At 43.4% G+C, this 18,428-nt stretch overlaps 1 protein-coding gene across 3 annotated transcripts in view; it reads left to right on the forward strand.

Annotated features, from left to right (window-relative positions):
* The first annotated feature begins 13,391 nt into the window (after nt 1-13,391).
* INTS14 (integrator complex subunit 14) overlaps nt 13,392-18,428 on the forward strand; it is a 31,097-nt gene continuing 26,060 nt past the window's right edge. For 2 of the 3 annotated variants that reach the window (XM_047074929.1, XM_047074931.1), the window contains exons 1-2: nt 13,470-13,762; nt 17,252-17,535. In XM_047074929.1, the coding sequence (XP_046930885.1) occupies nt 17,314-17,535 (222 nt within the window). In that variant the 5' untranslated portion in view covers nt 13,470-13,762; nt 17,252-17,313. The other variant, XM_047074930.1, reaches the window with a different exon arrangement.

An 18,428-nucleotide genomic window follows, 5' to 3' on the forward strand; every position in this document is an offset into this window, starting at 1 on the left:
CACAGATCTCACCTTGTCAAAGGCAGAGGAAGGGAAAGATTTTAAGCTTCAGACAAAAACAGGCAGCAGTGGAAGGCAGCGCTGGGAAAGACTCAAGTCTCTGTTGGTGATTTTTTGTTTTCTGGTTTTGGACTGACTTAAAACAATTCCACCATATCATCCAGAGAGGACAAAATCTAATGCCATAGAGCTTCCCAGACAGTGTGGTATGGTGGGAATAACACGGAGAATGGAGTCAAAGGCCTGGATTTCCAGCTCAGCTGCTTACTGGGTGTGCCTCCCTGGATAGGCCGAACCTCATTGCCTCCCCTTTGAAATAAGCATGATAATGTATATGTTGATTATGCAAAAAGGGTCCCTGGAAGGAGACGTGGAGAGAGGAAACTGAGGTCAGGGATCTGAGGAAGACTTACTTTTCAGTATACCCTTTTCTAAAAAATGTTTATTTTTATTTATTTTTGAGAGAGAGAGAGAGAGTAGGGGAAGGGCAGAGAGAGGGAGATGCAGAATCTGAAGCAGGCTCCAGGCTCTGAGCTGTCAGCACGGAGCCTGACGTGGGGCTCAAACCCACGGACCGTGAGATCACCATCTGAGCCAAAGTCGGACGCTTAACCGACTGAGCCACCCAGGCGCCCCACTTTTCAGTATATCATAATGTTCAGATTAACTGTTCAACCTTTTTATCCTGTGCTATTTAATTGTATTTTTTTAAGTTTATTTATTTATTTTGAGAGAGACCGGGGAGGAGTAGACAGAAAGGGAGAGAGAGAAAATCACAAGCAGGCCCTGCACTGTCAGTGCAAAGCCTGACGTAGGACTTGAACTCACGAAACCATGAGATCGTGACCTGAGCCAAAACCACAGGTCCAACCACAGGTTGGACGCTTAACTGACTGAGCCACCCAGGCATCACTATGGTATTTTAAACTTAAATTTAACAGAAATAACAATAGTAATAACAATATCTATCCATGTAAATACTAATAACAATACCTATGTCACAGGAATGTTGAGAGTAAAAACACATAAGGTCTACAAAAAGCATTGTAGAGAGTCAAGTGCTACATAAGGGTTAATTTTATATAAAGGGTTAATTTTATGTAAAATTTTAATTTTCTAATCTTACACAAAGGTTTAATTTATACTCTTCAGGAGGGAAGAAGAACGTGAAGGGCCCTCATAAAATCCTCAATTTATAAAGAACTAAATATTCATTAAATCTCTATTTAGTGTCCACAGATTATTATAAAACAATAGCTAGAAATGGTTGGGTTTGCATATAAAGTAATATATTAGAAGACTCTAATATATTAGAGTCTAGACTAATAGACACTTAGGACGTTAAAGGTAGACTCTTAGGATATTAAAGACTCTTTAGGACTCTTAGGACATTAAAGGTAGAAGGAATTGCAGACACTGCTTAGTGCAGCTCCCCATTTGAGACATGAAGAAACCGAGTTCCCGAGAAGAGATGTGACTCTCTCAATACGACACAGCTAGTGCGTAGCAGAGCAGGTGAGCCTTCTAATGCCCCATTCTTTCCAGCATACCATGCTAACTAGAGACGCAAATGCATTTATCTTTTTTTTAATTTGTTAATGTTTATTTATTTTTGACAGAGAGAGAGACAGAGAGAGACAGAGCATGAGGGGGGGGTGGGCAGAGAGAGAGGGGGAGACAGAATCCGAAGCAGGCTCCAGGCTCCAAGCTGTCGGCACAGAGCCTTACGCGGGGCTTGAACTCACGGGCCGCGAGATCATGACCTGAGCCGAAGTCGGACGCTCAGCCAACTGAGCCACCCAGGCGCCCCATCAAATGCATTTATCTTAAAAACCAAAACAGGGGGCGCCTGGGTGGCTCGGTCGGTTACATGTCCGACTACGGCTCAGGTCATGATCTCATGGTTCCTGAGTTCGAATCCTGCATCGGGCTCACTGCTGTCAGCGAGCTTCGGATCCTCTGTCCCCCTCTCTCTCCCTCTCCCTCCCCACTCCCTCTCTCTTTCGCCAAAATAAACATTAAAAAACAAAACAAAAAAGGAGCAAGCTAAAGGAGCAGTACAGAATAAGCGAATTTCCTTCTCTGTCCTTGATTCCTGTAACTGTATTTCCACCATCTCCCTGCAGCCGCCCTGTCCCTTGCCAGACGCTCAACTCCGTAGCAACCTGCTTGACTCTCCTCAAGACTTTTGGAGGGTCTTCCTATTCCTGGTGTGCCTGTGTTGTATAACAGAGCTGAGCTGGCACCCCAGCTGATCCCTCCTACCTAAGCACATCATTTACCTTCAAACCTGGACATCTGAGTGTCTTCTCAGTTCTGGAAACTTGTCAGAACCCAGGGTCTCAAAGAGTGAGTCTGAAGCTGGACAGCAGGGCACACCCCATTCTCCTGTCCCCAGCTCCCCTATGGAATCCTAATTCAAAGCAGGGTCGGGTGTGAAGGGCATCTCAGGGAAAGAATATCCGATCCCTGCTAATACCCACCTCTAAGAAGCTTATCAAGGCATTGTACAAGTTCTGGGTCCCAGTGCCTCTGCCAGAGCCTGAGAGGGTGGACCTTTCACCCGGGAAGGAGATGGGCTCTCTAGTGGCCCCCTGCAGTCAACAGGGAACCGGGGGGAACTTCTCAAACTTGGCTCTAAGCTCTCGCAAGGAGAGATGGTGCAAGGTTCCCAGGCTTAGTGTGAGGAAAGATCTGGAAAGATTCAGAAGGCACTCTGAGGTAACCAAGAGAAAGTACCTGGGGCTTAAGAGATCAGAAGACCTCAGTTAACACCAGGCTCTGTTACTGTGAGTCTAAATGTAACGAAAATGTGGAGATAATACCCCTTCTATCTATTTGTAGGGTGGATGTGAGAATCAAAATTAAAAATGAGGGAGTATCTGCTCAATTTCACTGTGAACCTAAGACTGCTCTAAGAAATAAAGTTTATTTAAAAATATGAGAGGGGCCCCTGGGTGGCTTAGTCGGTTAAGCATCCGGCTTAGGCTCCGGTCATGATCTCACAGTTCATGGGTTCAAGCACTGAGTCCGGCTCTGGGCTGGCAGTGAGGAGCCTGCTCGGGATTCTCTCTCTCTCTCTCTCTCTCTCTGTCTCTCTCTCTCTCTCTCTCTGTCTCTCTCTCTCTCTCTCTGTCTCTCTCTGTGTCTCTCTCTCTGCCCCTCCCCCACCATTCTCTCTCTCTCTCTCTCTCTCTCTCTCTCTCTCTCAATAAATAAATAAATAAACTTTTAAAATAAGGTAAAATATGAGAGAATGTGGGGAAAATACTTCAAACTACCTTAAAGTATTTCACACATAAAAAATATTTTATTAGGCCAGAGGGAAATCCTTGGGGGAGAGGGCACTGACAGAACTCCCCAGAACAAGCTGGGACATCCCAAGATACCCAAGGAATTATGCCTCCAGCTCATGGCTGGAGCTGCTGAAGTGAAGGTGGGGTGAAGCAATGGGGACTTAGGACCCTACCCATTGACCTGGAAGTCATTTTAATCATTCACCTAGCTTTGCTGGATTGCTGATTGCTCCTTTCTCCCTCCCTGTTTCCCCCAGGGACTAGAGAACATGCAGTTTTGATTGTTCTCATCTGAAAAAGCAGGTAATCCCTCACAGCCTCACCCCTGCCCTACTTTATCCAGAGTGGCCTGTCAGAGTCAGAAGGTAGCCAGCTCCCCCTGCTGAAACACACAGGGGTGCCTGCCCCCTGTGGAAGCAGAGAGATGGGGACTGACCTCTGCTAGTTAGCACATCCTTGCCTTCAGGCTGCTGCAAGCAGCCCCAGATCTAGTTACTTCTCCTCCCACACCAGCTCACAGTCTCCATGCGGCCTGGAAAGATGAACAAAGGAACCCAATTCACAGGTGGAATTTTGAGAGATCTTTTTTTTTTTTCTAGATTAATTCCTCTATTTTTTACAGTGTTATTTATGCCATATAGAAAATTCAAAAAAGCAAATTCCCAGAAAAGGAATTCCTTTTCTCATATGCTTTATTTATTTATTTATTTTTTGAGAGAGAGAGAGAGAGAGAGAGAGAGAGAGCGAGCACGTGCAGGGGAGAGGGGCGGAGGGGGAGAGAGAGAGAGAATCTTAAGCAAGCTCCACGCTCAGCCTGGAGCCCTACACGGTGCTTGATCACACGACCTTGTGATCATGACCTGAGCAGAAATCAAGAGTCAGCGGGTTTACCAAATGAGCCACCCAGGCGCCCCAATTTTTCTCATATACTTATAACTAACTGTTGCCAAGGAGTTCTTTCTAGTGTCCAACCCAAATCTCACTTGCTGGGGGTGAATCTGGTTCCTTCTGTCTTGTTCTCATGGGGTTATGGCACATTTTGAAATTCACCAGGCTGTAGAAAAGTTTGCTGCTCAACCAAGAGTGGAAGCATTGTCTGTCCTGGCACGGTGAATTTGGGCAATCTCTTCCCCTGTAAAATGAGGATGATAATGACACTACCTGCTTGGTAGGCCTGTTACGAAGATCAAGTAAATTAATATGGAAAACACGTCAACAGTGTCTGGTACTGTTGTTATTCTTCTTCCAGAGATCATAGGTTGCTAGGGGGGCAGCCGGTCCCCATGCATTCCACTGTGACAACACTGTACTGTGTACTAAGTGTGATCACCTGATTAGCGTTCTGAATCTCTTACTAGTTAGTGGCTCTAAGAGGAGGACAGGGACCTTGCCTGTCTTATTCATGACTGAATCAATCCCCAGAGCCCAGGACAGTGGGCTGTATATTTATTGATGGAATGAAAAAGTACATCCCAGTGAGCAGATGCTCTGGGATAGGGTACCTGAGCTACGCATGAGGTCAGGAGGGTGCAGAGGAAATGTCCACTCACATAGGTTTATGTCCTTTTAGAGACAAAGTGCTGGAAAAAGACCATGACCGCTGAGGAAGAAAAATTGATATACTTTGTTCTACAAAGCTGCCTCATTTGATACTCTCCCTGGAACAGGGTGGCAGGACAGATATGGCCATTCTGGCTCTGACCCTCATAGTAACATCAGGGACTGAGGAAGGCAGGGTTTAGAGACTGGACAGGACAGCACAGAGGCCTTTCCTTTCCCTCTGCATCTCAGGGCTTTTCCTGTGGTTCTTTTAGAACAGGAGGAAGAGGGAATGGGATTTTTTGCCTGATGTAGAGGGTTTCTGGCTGAAGCTGGTTTATTTCTGGGCTACATCGGGAGCTGCTATTGACCCAACAGTTTCAGAGTGGAAAGTAGACAAGATTGGGCAGGGGTTGCAAAATCAAATGCCTTTGGTGCCTGGGTGGATAAAATTAAGTTACATTAGTTCTATTCAAAGTCAGTGGAGAGTAATGAGGCCTGTGTCTGGACAGAGAATGAATGACCTATCAATGCATTCCAACGTAAAGCAATTTTAAAATATTAAAATGTAAACGAAATGGGCCAAATTTGACCTACAGGTACTACTTTACAACATCTGATAAAGGAACAAGCCAGAACAGGAGCAAGTCTCCTAAGGTCTCTCAAAGTCAGCTTTCTCATTTATAAAACCTGTGGGGGTGATGTAAGAGGTCCAGTGGGAACCTGTGGAACAGCACTTGGATCTGTCAGGTACTGAACTGTGTCACAGCCCAAGACCTTTTGTTTATATTGTTTTAATTGTTTATATAATACTGTGTATAAGAGGTCAAAAAATGACCACACAGCTGTCACTGTGGGAATAAGCAAAATAAGCCCCAAAACATCCCATAACACCCTGTAATACTTCATCTCCTTAAACCAGTGGCTGGGGCCCTACCTGAGGCAGGGAGTTTGCAGGTGGTGACACTTCAGGTTAGTAATGGTTCAGAGTTAGGGCTTGGGCCTTCTCAAGGACCCATCTGGACGGACCTGGGGTCTAGAGGAGAAGTCAGACAGGCACTATCGGAGGGCTTCAATGTGGCCATACAGGAACCCACACAGCACCAGTCTGATTAACAACTCCTCACTGAGCAAATGAGAAACAGCCTATTAAGTAAAACTCACTGTCAATCTGGGGCGCCTGGGTGGCTCAGTCGGTTGGGCTTTGATTTCGGCTCAGGTCATGATCTCACTCTTTGTGAGTTCAAGCCCCGCATCAGGCTCTGTGCTCACAGCTCAGAGCCTGGAGCCTGCTTCAGATTCTGTGTCTCCCTCTCTCTGCCCCTTCCCCACTCACACTGTCTCTCTCTGTCTCAAAAATAAATAAATGTTAAAAAAAAATTAAGAAAAAAACTCACTGTCAATCTGATTTTACAAAGGAATACCAACTGGGGGTTGTTGGGTGGCTCAGTCAGTTAAGCTTCTGACTTCAGCTCAGGTCATGATCCCACAGGTCACGGGTTCAAGTCCTGCATCAGGCTCTGTGCTGACAGCCTGGAACCTGCTTTGGATTCTGTGTCTCCCTCTCTCTGACCCTCCCTTGCTTGTGCTCTTTCTCTCTCTCTCTCTCAAAAATAAATAAACTCAAAAACAAAACAAAACAAAACCCCACAGCAGAATACCAAATGAAGCAGTGGTGAGATTGTATTTTTCTTTTTTTTTTAATTTTTTTTAATGTTTATTTTTGAGACAGAGAGAGACAGAGCATGAACGGGGGAGGGTCAGAGAGAGGGAGCCACAGAATCTGAAACAGGCTCCAGGCTCTGAGCAGTCAGCACAGAGCCCGACGCAGGGCTCGAACTCACAGACCGCGAGATCGTGACCTAAGCCGAAGTCGGCCGCTTAACCGACTGAGCCACCCAGGCACCACTGTATTTTTCTTATCAGTTGACAAAGACTAAAAAATGTATTATCCAGTGCTGATGAAGTGTGTATCAATCTGGTACAGTAGCGCATGAGACCTTGTTAAACTATAAGTTAGATCATGTCCCTGTTCTACTCCAAACTTTTCAGTGCTTCTCCACTTCAGTCAGAGGAAAAGCCCCCACAATGGTCTACAAGGCAATGCTTGTAAGAGCAGAAATGGAAAGCTATCTAAATGTCAATGGAAAACTGATTACATAAATGGTGTCATATCTTCCCAGTAATCAATTATAGAGCAGTTCAAAGGAAGGAAGATGATGCCTAAGATACACTAATGAACGAGAAATAATAAAAACAAGACGTAAAACAGTATATATAACATTACTGCATTTAGTTTAAAAATATTATATACCTGGGGCACCTGGCTGGCTCAGTCAGAGGAGCACGTGACTCTTGATCTTGGGGTCATGAGTTCGAGCCCCACGTTTGGTGGAGAGAATACTTAAATAAATAAACTTTAGGGGTGCCTGGGTGGCTCGGTTGGCTGAGTGTCCAACTTCGGCTCAGGTCATCATCTTGCGGTCTGTGAGTTCGAGCCCCGCGTCAGGCTCTGTGCTGACAGCTCAGAGCCTGGAGCCTGCTTTGGATTCTGTGTCTCCCTCTCTCTCTGCCCCTCCCCTGCTCACGCTCTGTCTCTCCCTCTCTCTCAAAAGTTAAACATTAAAATTTAAAAATAAATAAATAAATAAATAAATAAATAAATAAATAAACTTTAACAATTTTAAAGTATTATATATTTCATACTATTATCTATATGTGCATATATACATACATAAATACACGTTACACACAAGTATAGACAAAGTTGCAAAAAGTATGTATGAATGGCTGTACTTTTGTCATCAGTAGTTACAGAATGAACAAAACCAAACAAAAAATTCTCTGATATTTCATGCCTTAAAGCCAGTGGTTGGAACCACCCTTGAGGCAGGGAGATACATATGGTTACTTTCAGGAAGGGAAACACTTATTTTTCAGTTTCTATATTTTAAAACTGTTGGAATGTTTTCCCTTTATAAATGAATTACTTTTATAATAAAGAAGTTTTGTTTTGCTTTATCTGCTTTTTCACTGAAAGATGCTACCAAAGTGGGGTTTTTTTTTTTCATTTAAATCCAAGTTAGTTAACATATAGTGTAATGATGATTTCAGGAATAGAATTTAGTGATTCATCACTTACATATAACACCCAGTGCTCATCCCAACAAGGGCCCTCCTTAATGCCCAGTGCTCATTTAGCCCATCCCCTGACCCAATACCCCACCAGCAACCCTAAGTTTGTTCTCTGCAATTAAGAGTCTCTTATGGTTTGTTTCCATCTCTGTTTTTAACTTATTATTCATTCCCTTCCCCTATGTTCATGTTTTGTTTCTTAAATTCCACATATGAGTAAAATCATATCATATTTGTCTTTCTCTGACTTATTTATTTTGCTTAGCATAATACAATCTAGTTCCATTCATATTGTTGCAAATGGCAAGATTTCATTATTTTTGATTGCTGAGTAATATTCCATTGTGGAATGTCGATGCACATTTGGGCGCTTTCCATACTTTGGCTATTGTCAATAGCGCTGCTATAAACATTGGGGTGCATATGTCCCCTTTGAATCAGCATTTTTGTATCCTTTGGATATAATACCTAGTAGTGCAATTGTTGAGTCATAGGGTAGTTCTATTTTTAATTTTTTGAGGAACCTCCATACTATTTTCCAGAGTGGTTGCACCAGTTTGCATTCCCACCATCAATGCAAAAGGGTTCCTCTTTCTCTGCATCCTCGCCAACATCTGTTGTTGCCTGAGTTGTTAATTTTAGCCATTCTGACAGGTGTGAGGTGGTATCTCATTGGGGTTTTGATTTGTATTTCCCTGACGATGAGTGATATTGCATATCTTTTTATAAGATGCTACCAAAGTTTTAAGAGGGTGAGGGTGAGCCTGGCAAGATAGATGCAGACCCAGATCATGAGGAGTCTTTAACAATTTAGAGTTTTGTAACACTTCTCAAAGGAGAAGGTATCCCAAATAAAGAAGTTCAATTCTACTTTCTTAGACAAATGTAGTATCAAATTTTCTCTGCTTTTCCCTTTGATTTTTTCCCCCAAATAATCTCCTCCTTCCTTCCTATCTTCTTTCCACAAATGCATACTCGGTGTCACATGCCAGACCCTTGGCAGCCAAGGCTCACCCCTATTTGCAGAGCACAGATGAAGTTCATTGGAATTGGAATTGTATGAAATCCCCTCTTTGTTCAGTGAGTCTTTCTATGATTTCAGAATAGAGAGAAACTTTGTGATTTTCTCAAATGTTGTGGAAGGAAGGATTGAGAGCAATTAAAAGAGAGAATGTTATGGTTTCTTCATCAAATACTTTGCAAGAGAAAAAAGACATGGAGGGAGGGAGAAACCTATAGATGATCAGAGACTTCAGGGATTGCAATGTCTGGATCATACTTGGATCCTGACTCAAGCAACCGAAGTGTAAAAAAATTAAAATTTATTTTTTTAATGTTTATTATTTTATCTTTGAGAGAGAGTGTCAGAGCATGAGAGGGGGAGGGGAAGAGAGAGAAGATACCAAGCAGACTCCGTGCTCAGCACTGAGCCTGACTTGGGGCTGGATACCACGACACTGGGATCATGACCTGAGCCAAAATCCAGAGTTGGATGCTCAACCGACTGAGCCACACCCTGTGCCCCCAAATTTATGATATTTATGAGACACCTAGATATTTGAAAACTGACTGGGCATTTGACGATATTAGGGCCTTATTGTTCATTATTTTAAATTTTATAAGGATATTGTAATTATTGTGGTTTTCTTTAAGTCCCTCACTGTCAAGAGAATGCAAAGGCAAGCCACAGACTGGCAGAAAATATTTACAAAACACATATCTGACAAGTGTTATCAAAAATACACAAACAACAATACTTAAAATTCAAAGAAAAGAAACAATCTGATTTTAAAATGTGCAAAAAACCTGAACAGACCTTCACCAAAGAAGATATACAGATGGAAAGTAAGCACATGAAAATATGTTCGACATCATATATCATTAGTGAATTACAAATTAAAACAATGAGATAGCACTATACGCCTATTAGAATGGCCAAAATCAAGAACACTGACACCACCAAATGCTGCTGAGAACGTGGAGCCACAGAAACTCTCATTCATTGCTGCTAGGAACGCAAAACAGCACAGCCACTTCAACACAGCTTGGTGGTTTTTCACAAAACTAAACATACTCTTACCATACGACCCAGCAATCTCTTTCCTTGGTATTTATTCAAATGAATTGAAAACACAAAACCTGCACAATGATGTTTATAGCAGACTTATTCATAATTGCCCAAACTTGGAAGCAACCAAGTATTGCTAAGCAAAAACAGCCAATGTGAAAAGGCTACATACTGCAGGATTGCAACTCTACAACACCCAGGGAAAGGCAGAACTATGGAGACATTAAAAAGATTAGTGGTCACTGGGAATCGGGCTAGAGGGAGGGATAAAAAGGCAGAACACAGGATTTTTAGAGCAGTGAAAATATTCTGAATGGTGCTACAATGGTGGATATCTGAACCTCCCTCTGAGCCCAAGTATCTAGCACCTATGAGTGGTTCTGTCACTAACCTTTACTTTGCCACTCTGACTTTTAAAGCCTCTGTTGACAGCAGTCCACTGTTTTATGGCAAAAAAATAAAAAAAAAATTAAAAATGAAAGGATGATAGATTATGCAAAGGAAGTCATTTATTGATTCTCTTTAATGTGTGTGTGGAAACATGCAAATGAGGATCTCTGGAGTGGGACAAAGAAATTCATTAGCCAGCTACAGCTTGAAAGACATCTCCTGTAAGACCTTCTAACTCTTTGTGTTGATGTTCTCTTTTTTTATAATCACTGAACAATTTTCCAGTTTTTAATGGGATTCTGCTAAGAATTTAAAAATAAAAACAAAAGCACTCAACAGTTGCCTTAAGTGACGCAGCCCCCTTGGTAGGTCTATCTTTTACCATTCAATTTTAGTAAATCACCCTTTTGCTTCCCTAGTCTCCTGAAAGCCTGTATTCAGAACTAGATTACCAAAATCTGATCAACCATCAGCAAACTAATAAACATAAGCTTTAGGACTGAGGAAGGTAACGAATCAGTCCATGGAGCTGAGCTGGAACTACCAGGAGAACAGCGACCCTATGGCTGAGTCATCACCACTTTCAGTGTAACTAGATGACTCCCTTGCCCATATATTCTGGGCCACATCCCTCCCACTAGGGAAAAAGTTAGAAATTGTGACTAAGTAGGGGTGCCTGGGTGGTTCAGTTGGCTAAGCATCCGACTTCGGCTCAGGTCATGATCTCACCGTTCAGAGTTTGAGCCCCACATTGGGCTCTGTGCTGACAGATGGGAGCCTGGAGCCTGTTTCAGATTCTGTGTCTCCCTCTCTCTCTCTCTGCCTCTCCCCTCCCTCTCTCTCGCTCAAAAATAAATAAACATTTAAAAAAATAAAAAAAGAAATGGTGACTAAGTAATCAGAAAGCAGCCTTACTTACTCATTATGCTCAAGCATTGTAAGGTTTTGAGACAGTGAGGCTGGCCAAGTTGGGGAAAGAAGTTCTGAAGCAAAAAGGACAGTCTGTAGGTGCTTGGGCCTTGGTGCTGGCAGAGACATTCCCAGGGACTGACTCCTCTTCTGCCACCTTGGATAGAAGAAGAAGAAAGAACTATAAGCAAATGTGATGAGGGACCATAAGGCAGGCTGAGGGCAAAGTACAAGCTAGCATACCCTCCCCCTACAGGTGACATATGTGTGATATTCCTCAGGCACTCCTGGCTGCCCAAGGACAAAGGAAAGGACAGAAAACAAATGGTTAAACTGATAGGGTCTCCATCAGTATACAAATATCTTAGTAAATTACAAGAAAAAGGCAATCTTATCAATAACTTAATCTCCAGTAAACTATAGACTCAGTTTCCTGGAGCCCCAACATCACCCCTCCATAGTAATATGGGGAACAAAGTCAAAAAGGAAATGGCAGGTAAAATTAAATTTCCTTATAACCTGGAGGCATTGACATATACTTGAGGCAGGCAGAGTAGAACTCCAGGAACTCCCTACTGTCTTAATGTTAATACTTTGCTAGAGGGAAAAACAATTTTAGCTTGACAAGAGATAGGCCTCCAGTAATCTGTGAGTCCTCTTGGGGCACCTGGGTGGCTCAATTGGTTAAATGTTAAGCATCCGACTTTGGCTCAGGGCATGATCTCACAGTCTGTGAGTTCGAGCCCCACATCGGGCTCTGTGCTGACAGCTCTGAGCCTGAAGCCTGATTTGGATTCTGTGTCTCCCTCTCTCTCTGCCCCTCCCCCACTCATGCTCTGTCTCTCCATCTCTCAAAAATAAATAAACATTAAAATAATTTTTTTAAAAAAGAAACTTCCTCTTGACCTCACCTCTCCCAGCCCCATAGTGTATAACGAGTCACTCTTCACAACCACAGTGCAGTTCTTTCTGCCCACAACCCTGTCCCCATGCTTTAATAAAATCACCTTTTTTGCACCAAAGATGTCTTCAAGAATTCTTTCTTGGCCGTCAGCTCAGAACCCCCATCTCCCCAAACCCCATCAACTGGACCCTGTACTCTCCCACAGAACAAGCTGTGAAAAGTCAGACAGACTGGGTGGTTCAGTTCAAAGCATCCTCCCTCCTGGACTCAACGTCCACCCCTCCCACCCCTGCCCCAATTCACCCCATCCCACCAACTAAAAGAAAGAGGCAGAGGCCTTTTTCTGTTCTCACTTGTAACCTGTGTGGTACAACATGATTTTTTGAAGCACATCTACCCACGGCCTGATGGCATCCATTCAGACCTACTTCTAGCTGGCATTTCCTGGCTCCCTACGTGGCTAGACCTGGCCCACAGGTTGCTGTGGGACACCAGGCGGCCAGAGGTGAGGCAGGCGAGGGCCCATGGTGCCTCACAGGAAAGTTTAAGCGCAATGCACCTGGCATTGTAGGGAGAGCCCACTGAACCTTCCCCCCCGCCCTCCCCCCGTTCCCTTAAAGAAGGAGTGGGGGTGGGGGGTGGGGGGATAAGGTGAGTCTCGCGCTGAGGAGACCAAGAGAGAAAGTCTTGACTTGTAAACTGGCTCAGGTCAGCTAAAAAAAAGAAAAAAAAAATGTGCTTAGCCGTTAGGAATTGCAGTTAAAAAAGAGTTTGGAGAGGACTCTGTCAACTGGTTCGTAGGATATTGACTGAGGGGGCTGAAGAGTGCGGGCGACGAGGAACAAGTGTCAGCGAGGGAGAGGCTGGTGCACCAACGGGCCTAGGTGCGTGAGGCGAGAGGAGTGTGAAGAGCTCACAGTTACCAGAAAGGGGAGGAGGTGGGCAGGTGGGCAGGTGGGCAGGAGGTCAGGAGGCCAGGAGGCCAGGGGTAAAAAGGAAAGCGCCCGAGAAAGGACGGGGAGGGAAGGAGAGATGAAGGCGCGCCCCCTAGCGGCCCGACTGCGCCAGAGCCCTGCCCCTCAGGCCTTAAAGCCCCGCCCCAGCTCCGTGAGCCGTCTGGCGCAGGCTTCCCGGCTGTCGCGCGGCACTATAGTTCCGGCCGTGGTGCACGGGCGGAAAGTTTACGCGGACGGACTGCGCCGGCGATGGGCGCGGGGTGAGTGGAGGTGGCTGCGGTCTCGGGCTGTCCTTCGTTGCTTGTTGGAGCTGCAGGAGAAGGGGTCAGGGCTGAGGAACCACGCGGAGCCAGCGCCCGGCCTTTCCGCCGCCCCGCGCGGTCTCTGCGGCACCAGTTCCGGGCCCTGCTTCGCGGCGTCTGCTCCCGGGCTCCCCTAGCTCCGCGGCTCGGGGTCGTCGGCCGCGCGTAAACACCACGATTTCGGCCCTTCCCTGGGCCCTGTTCGTCCCCTCTACCCATGAGAGACTTCCCGATCAAAAATTTTGTTTTGGGCTGATTTTAAGGTAAAAATACACCCCTCCAGCTGCGATTCAAATGCAGGCGTGCTGTATTTCCAGGCTGAAGGTTTCGAGATGAAGTTGTATCTGAGAACCTCAGGGCAAGGGAAGTCAGGCTGACTCAGAAACCTGAGGGTAGGTGAGGCCCCGAACGTGAATGGGCGGGCGCCTAGAAATCCGAGTGGAATCAAAACTGCTGAGAACCAATTTTTTACGAAGGAGCCAATTGTCACCTGCTGGGAAGAATTGCAAATGTGTACTTCTGTGACTTGGCCCTAAGGCCAAATCAGGTGGCTAGGGTCTATTCTCAGCAGTAGACTGACCTTGAGAAAGGAGACCTACAGTTGTCTTTAGCCATGTATGTAAACACTACTTATGGGGAAAGGCGGGGGTGGGGCGGGGAGGTGAGCATTAGCCCAAGTGAGAAATGCTTCGCGTTTTCACAAAATTGCTGGACTGTGGTGGGCAGGATTTTTTTTTTTTTTTTTAATCGGGGTGCTTGAGTGAATCATCCTTCAAGAACATGCAGTTCCCTCTTTTACTTCTGTGCTTACAACCTGGGTACTAAAATGGTTTCCCATGACATTGCCACTATTAAGAAGGTGGATGGACACACATGCATCAGTAAGGAGAAAGAGCCAGCACTCGAGGTGTTCGCAGAGAAGGCAGGACTGCCAGCCGTGGTCGCCCAGTGCGGTGTTACAACCGATTTCGTGGGCGAGAGATGCTTTCGTGTACCTGATCTAAATCTTTGTAGCCTGTTTCTCAGTTTCCTCTAAGAGTTGAGGAAGTACTTCCCATAATCCCCAACTTTCAGTAACAGGTAGGCCTCTATGCATGAATAGGTCTACCCATGAGATTCTACTTGTGGGAAGAGGCTTAGGTGTCGCTAGTATCTCTGATTGAATGAGGAGAGAAGGAAATGTGTTCCTAGTGTCCAGAGTTAAAATTTATCGTGTTTTGCCAAAGAATTAATGTTACATCTGATGATGAGGGGTAGTCATTATGAAACATTTGTCTAGCTCACACTATGTGCCAGTTTCTGTGATAGGTTCCGAGGAGACCATTGGTGGGCAGTGCCCTTTTATTGAATTTATGGCCTAATGTAGTATAGTTGAACCGATATTGTACAGGACCTCACCTTTTGAACAACACAGCTAAGACCCAGAAAGGAAATAAAAAAGACTGAGGAGGTGAAATATTACCAAGTTGACACACCTAAGCCCATACATTTGACACGAGAAGAAACCCACAGACTCTGAGAGCCTGCTTGACTTTGGACGCAGTTTTAACAAGCTTGATTACCTGACTTTCCAGCCCATAGTAGCCAAGAAGCAGCAAATTAGAAAGAGGAGGATGATTACAGGGGATTACTGAGGAAAGTAGAATGCAAACTTATAGGCTAAAAATTAATTATAAAAAGACACCAAAACAAAGCACAACAGCCTGGATACCTTGAATATAAGACATTGTTTCTTTTCTTTTTTTTTTTTCTTAAGGCATTGTTTCTGTGTATGTTCTATATAAGCCCTGTTTTTTGGGACCTTAATGATAATTATGTAGAAAAAGGTAAAATGGGAAACACAGGGTTAGCAAATTAAACTGAATTCTTTACGCTGGTACTTTTCAACATCTTTAATAAGGCCGGAACTCATTTTTCTTGGAGCATTTCTCCAGAACAGTGTCCCGCAGCACATACTTGGGGGAATGTTGGTGTAAAGAAACCTATCAGAGTACCAGGGTGTTAGGCAGTATTGGTGTTTAGACGGGTGATGCCAAGTCATCATAAGAGATAAATTATGTTCAGCACACAGTGTTTAATGAGGCAGAGAAGAAAGATACACATTTTAATTTTGTCTATCAAAATGGTGAAACATTTTGGAATTTTTTTTAAGTTTACTTATTTATTTATGTATTTATTTATTTTGAGAGAAAGAGAAAGCATGAGTCAGTGAGGGGCAGAGAGAGAGAGAGAGAGAGAGAGAATCCCAAGCAGGCTGTGCACTGTCAGCACGGAGCCCACTCGGGGCTTAAACCCCTGAACCACAGATCATGTCCTGAGCTGAAGTTGGACACTTAACTGACTGAGCCACCCAGGTGCCCCAACATTTTAGAATCTTGAGGAGTCTGGAAAAGTAATTTATATCTCTCATTTAATCTTTATTGATGTTAGATACATGAGGCATTACTATATTTGAAATGTATCTCGGGCCACTATGTGGTAAAAAGGCTTTTCCTACTTGAGTCCCTGACTCCCATTTATAACATTGCTTCCCTGAACCAGTATGTTCTAAGTTCCCAGCAGCCTATGTAGAAATGGAATTTTAGAATATCACACATTAGCAGTTGGATATTTTAATGAAACAAGCAGCCTGGCTACTGTTAAGTGTGTTTAAAGAAAGTTCTAAAAAAGAAACTGATGACTTTTTAATGAGTATTATCCATCCAGTGTGTTCCCTAATTGTATATGCAGTATAATTTTTATGAAGTTGTAATCAGTATATACATAGAATGCTATGACCTGCTTTTCTCAGTTACTGGTATTTTGTGTAAATATTTTTCATATTTACATATGTGTCTTTTATTTATAGCTATACGAGATTTGATTATGTCAATAGAATGTAGTTTGCTTAGTAACAGTAGCAGCAAGCTGTGTCCCCATGAACAGGTCTGTATATCTATGAACTATGTTCTTTATTTTTGAGAATAGAGATGTTTTCTCCATTTATTCTGCATATTGACTTTTATACACAATTTCATGAGATAATGCCAGCTGTCATTCACATTCTTTAATTTTGTTCTTTTCCTTCAATTAAAGTACTGTTGCCTGATTTATGTACAGTGCATACTACTGAGTGTGTTGCTTTTGTAATAGCTAATGATTTCCAGCTTTGTCTGATTTGGATTATGACTCTTCTAACCCTTTGATTTTTATATTTTGCATTCATTTTAATAAAAAAAGGGCACCAAGCAACACGATAATTAAATAAACGCATATACAAATACTGCTGTATTCATTAAGATAGTTATAATGCCTGGGGCCCCTGGGTGGCTCAGTCAGTTGACCATCTGACTTTGGCTCAGGTCATGATCTCATGGTTTGTGAGTTTGAGCCATGTATCTGTCTCTGTGCTGACAGTGTGGAGCCTGCCTGGGATTTTCTCTCTCCCCCTCTCTCAGGCCTTCCCCCCACCATGTGTGCCTCTCTCTCTCTCAAAATAAATAAATAAATTGAAAACAAGAAAAATACTTATGTGGTCCTTGATTTATGGCCATTTAGTGGGTGATTCTAGGAGTCTTCCTCACAGGGAACTAAGCTGCTTGCTTCCCTCCCATTGAACTCTCCACAGATTTGCCTTCACCTCAACTTAAATGTGGTTTGCCTTCACCCATTTCTGCAAAGTTTGGTTAAAATTATGTTGGGGTAAAAACAAAAACCAAAAAACCTTTTTGTCTCTGTGACACGTAATACCTAATCATGTTTATTTTCTACAGCATTTTTCTGTTCGTAGCTGTGTGTTTGCACTCTGACTGGGAACACTGGGATCACTTTCATCATGCCAACAGTGGTGGTAATGGACGTATCCCTTTCCATGACCCGACCCGTGTCTATTGAGGGGTCTGAAGAATATCAACGGAAGCACCTAGCCGCCCATGGTTTGACGATGCTGTTTGAGCACATGGCCACAAATTATAAGCTCGAGTTTACAGCCCTGGTGGTTTTTTCATCACTCTGGGAGCTGATGGTTCCCTTCACAAGAGATTACAACACACTTCAGGTACAAAAAGGAATAAGTGTTTGCAATACAAGGCTCAAATATTTAGGGAGGAAAACAGTGTTACCATATTGCACTGAATATTTAGAATTTGGGATTATTTAATGTTAAGTCTATAGATAAAATATCTGTAAAACAAAGGTTCATAAACTGTAAGCCTTATGCCTTTGGTAGAGCTATGAGTTCGAGCTGTGAGTTGTTACTTTATTTTCTTCTCTCGGTTTTCTGGAATTTTTCTGTGGAAAGGAGAGCATGTGAAGATGTAGTGCCCCATTTTCTAAAATTCAAGGTCTTTAGGTGCAATACTTGATTATTTTCTATTTTCCTATAAACCGAGTAGTTGAAAAATGGCCCTTCTTATAAAAACCTTTATTCTAGAGTAATTCAAAATTATATTTCCTCTCCAATAAATAGCTTTGATTTACAGATGGCAAGAAAGTATAATTTTTAAACCTTAATTGTTAGGTGTCAGTTCAAAAGATGTTGTCTGTGAAATGCCAGAAAATTTACTTTCTGACAACATCTCTAAATCATATTTCCAGCAGTACCTTGCATAGTGCCTTGCCTATAGTCAATAAGTGTTGAATTAAAACAGTTTAGGGGCACTTGGGTTGCTCTGTTCGTTAAGCATCTGACTCTTGATTTTGGCTCAGGTCATGATCTCAGGGTTGTGAGACTGAGCCCTATGTTGGGCTACGCACTGGGCTTGGAGCTTGCTTGGGATTCTCTCTGTCTCCTTCTACTGCTCATGTGCATGCGTGCGCATGCTCTCTCTCTCTCTCTCAAAATCAATCAATCAAAAGAAAAGAAAATAGTTAATAATTGTTGGGTAGGTTAGAAATCCAGGATCAGTGTAATTTGATTTTTTTTTAATATAAGTAATAACATTTTGTTAA

Source organism: Lynx rufus, unplaced genomic scaffold, assembly GCF_022079265.1.
Source record: "Lynx rufus isolate CCGP_SWC_20201006 ecotype Redwood Valley unplaced genomic scaffold, mLynRuf1.p SCAF_13, whole genome shotgun sequence".
Lineage (NCBI taxonomy): Eukaryota > Metazoa > Chordata > Mammalia > Carnivora > Felidae > Lynx > Lynx rufus.